General features: G+C 38.5%; 2 protein-coding genes across 4 annotated transcripts in view; one reads left to right on the top strand and one right to left on the bottom strand.

Annotated features, from left to right (window-relative positions):
• ACAD11 (acyl-CoA dehydrogenase family member 11) overlaps window positions 1-12,231 on the top strand; it is a 70,168-nt gene that overhangs the window by 15,251 nt on the left and 42,686 nt on the right. Inside the window, 2 exon segments of the mRNA XM_057488370.1 lie at window positions 4,599-4,702; window positions 6,125-6,236. Of these exon segments, the coding sequence (XP_057344353.1) occupies window positions 4,599-4,702; window positions 6,125-6,236 (216 nt within the window).
• On the bottom strand, window positions 5,329-11,903 carry ACKR4 (atypical chemokine receptor 4). 3 transcript variants are annotated; one of them, XM_036877348.2, is made up of 4 exons: window positions 11,603-11,903; window positions 10,961-11,367; window positions 8,559-8,657; window positions 5,329-8,442 (listed from the first exon to the last, which is right to left on the bottom strand). In XM_036877348.2, exon 4 carries the CDS (start codon window positions 8,431-8,433, stop codon window positions 7,381-7,383), a length of 1,053 nt encoding a protein of 350 aa, XP_036733243.2. In that variant the 5' UTR covers window positions 8,434-8,442; window positions 8,559-8,657; window positions 10,961-11,367; window positions 11,603-11,903; the 3' UTR covers window positions 5,329-7,380. The 3 variants fall into 3 exon arrangements, with proteins under 3 accessions (XP_036733243.2, XP_036733242.2, XP_036733244.2); XM_036877347.2 differs by having other exon boundaries at window positions 10,961-11,611; XM_036877349.2 differs by lacking the exon at window positions 8,559-8,657 and having other exon boundaries at window positions 10,961-11,611.

The raw sequence follows: 12,231 nt of genomic DNA, 5'->3' as shown, positions 1-12,231 counted from the left end.
GATTGCCTTCTTTATTTGCAACAATCTATTATTCATTCCCTCCATCACATTTTTCATGTTATTGAATTCTTCAGCTCTGAGTTGCTCTTTTTCAAATCTTCTATCTCTTTGTTGATGTTTTCACTGAGATCACCAATTTTTTTCTGCAGGTCAGTGAGCAATTTTATGACTGTTACTTTGAAGTCTTGATAAAGATGAAATTGGTGATCTCCGTATCATTTAGCCCTCTTTCTGGTGTCTTATCATGTTCTTTTGTTTGGAACATATTCCTCTGCCTCCTCATTTTGTCAGGGTTTCTGTGTTTCTTCATTAATATTCAATAGATCTGCTATGCCTCCTTGTCTATAGAGTAATGACTTTATGAGGAAGGCATCCTCTGGTGCCCAGAAGCTCAGGACTCTTTGCTCACCTGTGCCTGGCTTTGTGAAGGAGCCATAGTTGCTGCTGGTGGAGTGTGGGAAGGGCTGCCTTTCTGCTGGCAGTGGCTGATCTCGGTTGGCATCTGTGACCTTTGTGAGCCTTGTGGTATTGCTTCTTCTGGGATCATTGTTAGTGGGGCCACCCTCTGCCTGCTGGGAAACAATGGCAGCTGCTGGGCCTGTGGGGTGGGTGGAACAAGTGTGCAGGGGAGCACCACTGGGGGTGCTGACCCACCAGTGAGGGTGATGGAACGTTTGGGGCTGGCTCCCATGACCACCCCTCAGTTGGGCTGAGGGAGGGCTGCGGAAGCATAGTCCACCTGGTCTTTCTCCTCCAGATAGAGCTGTGTCCACCCCCTGCTCTTCTGGCACACTTCCCACTGCTGGTAAATCTTTCAAACTGCTGCTGCTGTGTTGGGTCTCAGTGGGACCAATGGAGCATGCCTGTCTTCTACAAGTGTTTGGAGTCTTAGCCTTTCAGAATGCTCCAACTTTCCCTCATGTCCAACCCCATTATCATCAAAGCCCAATGCACTGTGGACTCAATGTGTTCCCAGAGGAAATCCCCATGGTCAGGTGTGCAGGATTCCTGAGCACTTATCCCTTCTCTGCTCTGTTCCTCTCCTTCCCACTTGTGGGCTGGGATGGGCAAAGGGCTTGGGTCCCAGTCAATCCTGTCTCTGCCACTTTACCCTCTCTGTGTGGTCTTCTCTTCTTCACCAGGTATGGATGTCTGTTCTGCAGTCTTCAGGTCATTTGCAGGGTTAGTTTTGTTTGCTATAGTTGCTTCCTTGGTGTGTAAGTGGGAGGAGGTTTCTGCCTTGCCTCCCCATTCCTCCATATTTTCTCAGGGTCTTCCAGGTACTGGATATTTCTATGGCTAATTGAAATGGATAGAGATTCCAAATCTTTTGGTTAGCCTCAACATCTCCATTTATTCACCAATTATTTATTGATAACCTATTTGGCATAGATCAAGAAATAAAATACACAAAGATTCTTGCCCTTGTAGAGCTTATATTCTAATGGTAAGGGACAAAAATAAATAATAACTATAGTAAATGAGTAGGCTATGTAGTAAGTTTCAAAATGAAAAGTGCTGTGGAAGAAAAACCCCAGCAGGGTGGGGGAGCTCTGAAACTCTGGAGGACAGGAATATGGATTACAATTTAAAGTAGAATGGGCAGAATAGGCCTAATTGAGAAAATGACATTCCACAAAGAATTAAGGTGAGTGAGTTAGCCATGCAATCTGGGGGAAGAGTTTCCATAACAGAGGAAACAGAAAATGCAAAGAGCCTAAGGCAAGAATGTGATTGTTGTATTTCAGGAATATCCAAGGAGGCCAGTGTGTCTGGGAGAAGAGTAGGAGGAGGAGAACAGGACCTTATATGTTGGGTCTTATAGGGCAGTTAAGGGCTCATACCTTCAGTGAAATAGGAAACTGTTGGAGAATTGAGCAGAGGAGTGACAAGATGTAACTTCAGTTTTAAAAGGATCACTTTGGCTGATATGCTGAGCATGGACAAAAGGAGGGAAGGAAGGAAGGAGGGAGTCTGTTGCAGTAATGCTGGTGAGAGAGGATGATTTGTTCTAGGGTAGTAGCTGTGGAAGGGGTGAGAAGTGAAAAGATTCTAAATATATTTTGAAGGCAGGGCCAAGAGGGTTTCCTGATTGGATATGGGGTATTAATGAAGAGGTCAAGGATGTCTCCAGGGACTTTAGCCTGAATAATTGGAAGGATGAAGGAACTAGTTCACAGACTTTTGGTGATAATTGAATTTGTCCCTGATGTGGTTTGCCCTCTTCAAAACACTGATTTATCAAATTACTGCTCTACTACATTTTAATCCAATTCTGAGGCTGTTATAAAAGTAAAGAAATCTATAGGGTTTCCAGGCATCCATCTCATTTGTGTGAGGCTATTACATCATGTTCAGATAGGTGGCATAATTTTATGGAAAGAGAACTTGTAGTCCTTTGTTTAGGATTTTTTTTATTGCTATTCATAGTAAGAAATATATTTTATATTGTGACCCGATATAAAGCAAATGTAGTTGTATGTGTGGTCATGAATGGATGGATGGAGAGATAGGAGGGAGGAGGGGAAGGCAGAGAGACTTATGTGTTACGAAAACAAGCCTTCATGAAACAGTGATCTCCCTTACTATATGCAATGCATTCAGATGTTTTCCACCGAGTCTAATCTAATGTTTTCTATTTTTATCTTTCATTTTTCTTTAGAGAATGCTAGCCATCCCCATTAAATTGATTTCTGACACACTAATGGGTCATAATATAAAAAATAATGCCATAGAAGCAGCCTTTGCAGATGCAGCTCCGCCACTGCTCCTGCATCTGACCTGTCAGCTCACTTCTTACCAGATGGTCACGGACTTTTTTCTAGTACTAAAATTTCGGGAGTGCTGAAATTTTTTAATTGTCCAGAGAAATACATTTTTGTGACCAAATTATGAGCAGCAACTCTTCTCAGCAAACAAGATGTGTAAAACCATAATAGAAAACTAGGTATTTTCTTTTCGTAGTGGAGGTATCTTCATAAAGGCCTTGGGGCATTGTGTTTTGGAGCATTTCCAAGACAGATAAAGAAGGGAATTTTTTTTCCTTTTGTTATCATTAATCTACAGTTACATGAAGAACATTATGTTTACTAGGCTCTCCCCTACCCCAAGTCCCCCCCACAAACCCCTTTACAGTCACTGTCCATCAGCATAGTAAGACGTTGTAGAATCACTACTTGTCTAAAGAAGGGAATATTTAATTGATGCTGATTAAATACTTAAGGAAAAAGCATAAAAGATGAATTTCTACTCAAGCCACCCAGATTATTTCCCAAATAGTTATAAAAGCTTATGGGAGATATATGAACTCTTCTAATCTGTCTTTTGTTTTGTTTTTTGACCTTCACTAAAGCTACAATATTGTATACTGGAAGGTTGGAAATAGCAATTTTAATTCTAAAACAATACTGGAAAATTTATGGGCCTGTGGACTGATTTTTTGAGGAAAATAATTTTTTGTAGAAATAGTTGATCTAGGTTTTCTTCCTTAACACATAAATGATAGTGTCATTTTGCCAGCTTTTCAGAATAAAATGGTAATTTTTGGAAAGTTTTTATTCAATATTTACCTCATTTAAACTATAACAAGAAATGCTAAATTTAAAACAAGCAAAGAAAACATGAACTTCATTAATTATATCTATAGTGACTTTTTCAAAGTTAAAATAGAATCTCATTTTCTCCCTCAGTAGAAAAAAAAATTAAGCGTATGTTAATTATTAGGAATTTTGTGCATTTTAATATAACCTTGTTTCTGTTAAGAGTGTCTAAACAGAATACAAACGTGTTTTGAGAGACTTAATTTACACTTAACTCAATTGTGGTAAGCATGTCGGTTACTATCCTCAAAGTCATTTAAGAAATGATATTGAAAAATTCTCTTTCAAACTCTTATAAGTAATCAGTATTCAAGGGAAAGGTTTTAGATAGTTACTTACTGTCATTTTCTGTCCAGGGCAGAGATTCTGTGTTTAGCATCCTTGAGGTATGACCTTGTACTTTTCTAGGTGGTATGGGGTACACAAAAGTAAGAACAATATTAGAGGTAAAGGGACAATAATTACTATGTGAGTTCAGAGGAAGGAAATATTTCTGACCCAGTCGTCAGCTTCTTCACAAGGGAAGTGGTTCAGAAGCAGGAATTTGCTTAGGAATGATGGGGAAGAATTTCACTTGAAAGAAGGCCTGGCCAAGAAAACATGTGGGAGTTAGAAAGCCCAGGGTGTGTTTGAGGAACTGGAGCCTCAGTAGAACATGTAATGTTAACTGGTCCCCAGGAACATTGCACTCACTTCTAGCAGAGCATATTTGCAAGATAGCAGACAAAGGTTTTCCTTTGGCCTGATTGAGTTAGATGGTATGAAGTGGACAAGCTTCTGTGAGTCAGAACAAGTTGAATAAGTGTGCACCAAATGCCACATACTTGCAAGTATTTATGGCATACTTCCATTGTAAATTATGTTTACTATTCTGTTTTAAATAGTTTTGGTAGCACACATTTGCTTTAAAAAGATGCATGTCTGACTTTTCTACATAAAGTTTGGATTTCATATTGGTAAATGTTTAACTGTAAAGCAAATGCTTTTTATTCTGTATAGACACAGGGAACATAGAGGGGCTCTACCTCGATGGAAGTGAAAAGCAGAAACAGCAGTGGCTTGAGCCACTTCTTCAAGGGAGCATTGCCTCGTGCTTCTGTATGATGGTGAAAGCAAACCGCTGTCCTCCCCCTGGGCAGCCAGCCACCCTGCAGTTATTTATTATGGATGAGCTGGTAAATGTGGGATGTGGATCTGTGTTTCAGTCCAGAAAAAAAGACATATTTTGCCCATGGCCAGAAAGATGAATATGTTTGTTTTGAGCTCAGTTTTAAATGTTAGCATTTTAAAATGTGCAGAATAAAACTGTCTTCCCCTTTGGGAGGACACTGGGTGATGTCAGACATTAGCAGCAGAGTAAACCTAGCTTCATCATCTTTTGCCTTGCCATTCCTAAAATGTCATCTATGAATAACAAATATCATTTTTACCCATGTGTATGAAATAGTCATCTTTGTGATAACTTTATATTGATATTTACAAAATATTCAACTCTGCCATAAACCCATAAAAATAGAACTTTCATCATCAGGGCTGGTCATACAGCTAACATAGATTATAATCATGTGGGAAAATAAAATTAAGAGTATATGTTAATAAAAATAGGATTGGTACCATTTCTACATAAGAAACAATAATCACGAGTTCCTCCAAAGACAAAGTCATTGCTCCATAACTGAGTTTAGAATTAAGCTAAATTTCATCTAGCCATCATTTTGTCCAGATTTTATTGTCTTTTATATCATTGTATACACTTACAAAAGCAAACTAATCTCCATTTAAATCAGCTGGAGACATTTATTGAATACCTGCAGTTTGATCTGCTGTCTACAAAGCACTAACTGGAGGTCACAAAGTAAGTACCAGTTCCCTTTCTAAAGGAACTGAGTCCTTCAGTTCAGAAAGAGGACACATGAAATATCTGAGGCGACCATTTAACAGAGTAGAGATTACCAGGTGCAGGTCACTGTGATTAGGAGCTAGCCTGGAGGCCATGCAAGGAAGCAGTCTTCGAGGGTGTCCCGTGGAGACCTTCCTGAAGACACTGTGCTGAGCAGGCTCCACAGAATACAAAATAAATAAATCAGTGAAAGCATTCCTGATAGGATTTGTAAAACATAGCTAAGAGTTAAGATAGTAAACTATATGGTGGGGAAATCTGGCTTGCAGATATTTAGTACAGATTTTTACTGTGGAACATAAGAACAATATTTTTAATCTACTTATGATCGGAGAAAAGATTGAGTTGTATCCCAAGTCACGTATCAATGAGGAAGCCAAGAGCACAATTCAGATTGCTGATCCCCAGTGTTCTGAATACTTCATTCCTTCATTCTTCCGATGCACATTCATTGAATTCCTACTATGTGTAGGTTATGGGAAAACCAGGGTAGAATGGGGGAAAGGTAGGAAGATGAATAGGACAGAGATGCCTCTGTCCTCAAAGAGTTCACATTTGTTTATCTAAGTTTCTTCTGTAAACTGATGGTATCTGCCTGCATGTGCACTCAGCCTCCGCTTATTTTACAGAGCCCAATGTAGCTTCAAGTGATGCCACAAATAGTGAATGTAGCATGTGACAGGATGGAGATAGCAATGTAATTAATGTCAAGAAATGGTGGAGGGAGGGGTGGTTAAGTATGCAGACCGTGTTAGAACAGTATGATACAGTTACTAGTTCATGCTCACAGTTCTTTAAATTCTGCCTTTGAAAGCATTTTCAAATTGAGAAATAGTTGATAAAAAGAAAAATAATTTTAGAATAGCATGTCTTGATTAAATGCTATTCATTTTAAGAGCAGAAAAAGTCTTTTTTTTACAGTGTGTAAGAGAAAATTCATGAGTGCACAGTATTTTTGACCATTGTAATTTCTACTAAAATTATATTTTAATAGAGGCATGCTACATTGACCAAAATAATTTATATGTAATTATTTTTTAGAAGATGTGCATTCACTAAAAGTAATTTATCCTGGTAGATATTTTCATTAAATATGAAAAGTTTTCAAAAACACTTAAAAGTGCTTAAAAGTGTTTAAGCAAAAAATAGGAATTTTTATACATAAGAAAATATATTTTTTAGTTAACCATCAATAATAGACTCCACATAAATGGATTAGCCTTTTAGGAAGTGATAAAAACTGGGACCTAGATAAGAATGATTATCTGAGGATTGTTTCTAGACATCATAACTCTTAACAAGATAAATAGTTTGTTACTAAAGGAAGTTGACACCATGGAAGCAAATTGTGTGTTTAGAAACGTACCACAAATGTATTAAAAGGAAGAGAAAAGCTTTTTATGTATTTTTTTGGTTGCTTATTGTTATTCTTTCTTAGAGTTTATGAAATAACTTACAAATCAAGAAACAGGAAGAAAAAATACATTACTTTTTGCTGCACAGTAATACAAGTACTAAAATTATGCAGGGACATTATTCTTAGGTTAAAATTAAGATAATTAAAGATAATTATAAATGCTCCTTAATATAAGCCTCTTTATTCATCTGTTTTAGATGGCCTAACTTATAGCACAGAGTTTTTATTATTTATGCCTTTCACTATTTTCCTATATTAACTTTAATTTTCATGTTATGTGCATTTATTATTGTTTCCTCTTCTCCTTGGCTTCTACTCTGTCTCCTTTCCCACCCCAGCCTCTTCTTTGTTATAAGTTGCCACCATAATGTTTGAGATTTGAGTTTCAGAGTGATGCAGATGGTCTGTCTAAGGGAGAAGCATCATTCATGTGTATTGAAGCCAGAGACAGAGCAGTTTTACATTTAAATGCAAAAAGTACTGGTTGGCTCTGTGGGGTCTTCAGAATCTAAAGGAATCTCCTCCACATTTTCTCTTTGTTTTCTCCAGGGCCCATATTTCTTGGCAACTTTCATAATGTAGTTTTTAAAAGAGGCTCCCATAAAAACATAGAGGACTGGGTTGAGACAGCTGTGAAAGAGCGCCACGCTCTCTGTGATTTGGATGGCAACATCCATGCGTTTGCTAGCGTCGCAGTCGGTGATCACAGAGTAGATGATGTCGATGGCTTGGCAGAACTTGACAATGTTATAAGGCAGCTGAGTGGCGATGAAAACTACAACCACTGTGAGCAGAACTTTGAGGGGTCGAGATTTTTTAATGTTTGGCATCTTGATGAGTGTCTTTGCTGTGACAAAGTAGCAAACTCCCATGATAAGAAAGGGTGCTACAAATCCGACACAGATTTCCAACATTTGAATTGCTGCTTTCATTGACGTCCCTAGGTGGTGTGGAAAGATGGGAATGCACCTAGCCTTGTGATTGACTGTATAAAAAACCAGCTGTGGTATACTTAGCAAGACGCCAGCCATCCAGACACAGGAACAGATGAGCCAGCATGGTTTTGCCGCTCCTGAAAGATGCGGGGCTTCAGTTACTGCCCAATATCTGTCTATGCTGATACAAGCCAGGAACTGCATTCCAGAGACAAAGTTGACTGTGTACAAGGCTGAAGTAACTTTGCACATGATTTTCCCTAAAACCCACCCATGAACCGCATTGACTGCCCAAAAAGGCAGGGTGAATAGGAGGAGTAAGTCTGCCACGGCCAAATTCAGGATGTACACATCTGTTTTAGTTCTCTGCTTCTTATAATAGGCATAAATCGCCACCACTATGGAATTGCCAGCAAGCCCAGTGATGAAAGCTACTGTGAAGAAGGCAGGTAAGAAGACTTTTCCAAAATTTCTGACCTCTTCTTTTATACAGATCACTTCATACTGACTATAGTCATGAGTGCTGTTCATTTCATTTTCTTCGTAATAGTAATCTGTTGACTGGTTGTGTTCCAAAGCCATGGCTCCGACCTAAACAGCAAAAAGAATACAGGGTATGCACTCTTTCATATTGCTTGAAAGGAAACACTTTTTTCTAGTATATATTTTGTTCTTTTACTGGGGAATAGGTTGTTACCATAACATACCTGAGCATGAATCTCTTTAATGGAAGCCACATGGGAGTATATTCCCAAGATTAGTTTTTCATCCTTTGTTTTTACAGGTCTGTGTGCAGAGCTGTAATTCTGGGATTTACATAGGAAAGATAAAAATAATACCCTGAGGGATTTTCTTAATCATTAAACCCTAAATAAATGTAATGACCTTTACATAAAAATAATTTTTAAAGTATGAATACTTAGATTCCAACTAAAAGGATCAGAAATGTGATTTTTATACATACAACTTTGTAACAGTAAAATTAAAAACTAAAATACATTATTTTATTTAAGATAAGTTTATTTTTATATCATCTACTTATAAATTCATTTTAAAATAAGTTGAAAAAATTACTTTAGCATTTATACTTATTTTCACTAGTTGGCTTCCATAAACAAAGTCACCTCTAGTTAGTGTCCATCCAAACGTGTTGCTATATGCTTATTGTACTGCGGCTCAGGACCACCCACTTTCCACTAGTCACTTTTAGCCTTAAGCCTGCACCATCCTTGACTTCTCTCTTACCTTTGTCTCCAATTTCCAGTCAGCCGCTGAATTCTAATTGTACCCTCCAAACAGGGCTAGAGCCTGTCTCTCCCTTTTAATCTGTGCTCTTTGACACACCCGCAAATTCAACCATTGTTTCTTACCTGGCCTACTACAATATCTTCCTACCTGGTATCCTATTATTATTCCTACTTACCACCTCCTTGTCAAAACATTTTTCTTATTGCCACCAGAATGCTGTATCTAAAATGCCAGTCTGTCACTGCCCTGCTTCGCTGCTTTCCTGAAAGACACATCTCTTCACCTGAAAGATACAATCCAAGCTCCTTGGCAAGATACCTAAGGCTCCCTCTGTAATGTGGCCCCACTCCTAGTTGGTGCTCCATCTCTCTACTGTGCAGCCCATTCTGTAGGCAGTGATGGCACTGATTTGCCAGCACTCTGCTGGCCACACCCTGCTGCAGCATATGTCTCTATCATATTCATTCTCTTCCTTTATTGAATATACTATTTCCTGCCCTTCCCTTCAGAGGCCAATTCCTATCCAGTTAACATGGATGTTACCTCCCCAGAAGGCTTTCCTGAATCAACAGCTGTAGCTACATACCTCTCAGAGAACTGACCCCACTCTATGGGAAAGGTGTTTCCCACACTGCATCTGCTCTCTGAGCTCTAAGTTCCCCAGGAGTATGATCTGTTGGGTTTATGTTTTGTAATTAAGACCTTAATAGAGTGCCTGACACACATTAGGGTTCAATAAATATTTGTGAAGCAAAGGTTTTAGCAGCAGGTATAAAGCTGTTACTCAAAAAAAAAAAAAAAAAAAAAAAAAGCTGTTAATTCTTGAGATGATAGGCCAGGGATCTCATTCTAGAGATGATAGGCCAGGGATCTCCTTTCTCATCATTAAGTTATGTTTCTATATCAGCTATTAACACTCTGTAGTACTTAGGTAAGCTTGCACAGAATTCACGTTTTAAAATGCATATAATAATGACTTCCAATGTTTTTATTAAAGTGCTGAGTTTTTTTGTTTGTTTCTTCCTTAGCCTTTCTGTCTCCTTTGGTTATTTTTAGTCCTTGGAAAATTTCAAATATTCTCAGATTATTGTTAATGAAATGTTATTTTTGTGTGCCAATTTATGGTACAATTCAAAAGAATATTATACTTGCCAACCCTTTCTGGATGAGTAAAGCAAAGAAGGCCCCATGAGGAAAGATACTGCAGAGTTCTTTTCATTGTGAAAAACCCAGATGCTGACAATTTTAAATGACTACTTTTATTCTTAAGAATATTTGAAAAGTTCCAACCTGGGAGACTCCTCTGCTCTTCATTTTCGTATGCATTAATTATTAACACAATGTGAACTTTGTCCTTTCCTTCTCTTTCATCACAGAAGTCTTGAACTTGATAAAGAATAATATGGCCAAATAATGTAAGATATTATGGAAGAGTATTTTTAGAAAGAATTAATCTTACTAAAAATATCAGTAAATAAGAGTAAGAGTAGGAATGGAAGTTATTTGCAGAAACGATCCCTCAGGTAGGTATATAGAAACACATTGTCTTTATTATTATTATTACAAGAACAAAAAAATTAATGTTTTTAAAACAAAGCAGATAAAATTATGTAGTGAAACCTCATTAACAAAGGTTTATAGGCAAGTAATTGTATTAAAATAATGTTTTATTCTTGCTATACTCAGATTTCTGTTTTAAGGTTAAAGTGCATAGCTATTCTCCAGTAGCTCTTTTTTGCACATGAAAACATTTAGATTTTTATGTATCAAGACCCTCTCAACATAGGTAACTATACAAAGTCTTTAGGCTTTAAAAAAAAAAAAATCCAAGTCAGAATGAACAAAGAAAGAAAAGACTAACCTGTTCCAGTGGGCAGAGAGGCGCAGTCTTGAATGCAGAGTGTAAAATCAAAGGACCTCTCCAACTCAGTCTACTTTTGTTTTCGTTTTACACCCCGCCTTTGTCTTGCATCCAAGAGGGCTTTCCTGAAATTTAACCTTGTGAGCACTTGATCGTTACTTAATGTATAACTGTCCTGTGAAGTCAAATCCAAGTTCTTAAGTGTCCTAGGATACAAATTTGAAATATTCCATCTTGTTTCAAAAACTACAGACCTTTCAAAGTCCCTTAGCTGGAGGGAACAAAAAAGTGCCTGCAGCTGAGGACGGCCTGCCAGCCCAAAAGAAGTTCCCCCAGGGCGAGCCTCAGGGCAGCTGACGAGCACATGGAGGTAGCATCTGGAGAAGTACTCTCTGCAGTTATTTCATCTACGAAAAAACAAAAATGATTGTAGCCCAGAGAGTTATTTTTTGAAGACTAAATCATCAAAGCTCAAATTCTGAGTAATTGTTAGGCATTTGTAGAACTGAATGCTTTTATGCCAACATCATCTAATACCTGACTTAAACTACCCGACTCCTCTGGGCTTCCCCATGCCCCTCTGGGCTTGCCCTTAGAGTACGCTTTTCCACAGAACTTTAAACTCTCTTGCTTTCCTGTTACCTTTTTCTTCAAAGACCAGAGTTCAAATCTTCAAAATCCTTCTGACTGGAAAGGTTGCTTGTTTTTTCCCAGGTTTTCGAACAAATGAAAGTTAGAGAAAGAAATGTATGCTCATTTGGCCCCTGTGGCCCCCTTGGACTTGACTCTCATCACATTTGCATAACAGTTCTTAAGTTCTCATGCCAGGCTAGGCACAGGCTCCACCTGCAAAAGTTATTTCAGAGCCATGCCATTTTTTCTTCAAGCAGTTGATCTAATTTTCTTGTTGATTCTTCCCAAAAGCAGTACCTGGGAGGGTACAGCCAGTGGTGCTTCCTTGCCACCTACCACTCCTTGAGGAGGAGTCATTTGCATGCAGCCAGCCAGCTCACCAAGTTTTGGATTTGTGGTGTTTGCCATTTTCCATGGTGTAAATACATCCACCATGACCAGTGTCAAGCCACCAGTGTGCAGTCCCCCAAGGTTGCTGAAAGATGAGCACAGTCAGCTCCCCCGAGCAGGCCTAGCATACTTCTTCCAGCACAGCCATCTCTTCGCTGGGCCACGGCTGACCATTAATCCCTTCCTGCCTTCTGAGGGACACTGCTCTTCCCTGCCCTCTCTAGATTCTCTGGTCTTTCCCTTTCTCT

Source organism: Manis pentadactyla, chromosome 1 (genome assembly GCF_030020395.1).
Source record: "Manis pentadactyla isolate mManPen7 chromosome 1, mManPen7.hap1, whole genome shotgun sequence".
Lineage (NCBI taxonomy): Eukaryota > Metazoa > Chordata > Mammalia > Pholidota > Manidae > Manis > Manis pentadactyla.
This window is presented reverse-complemented; position numbering and strand designations above follow the sequence as displayed.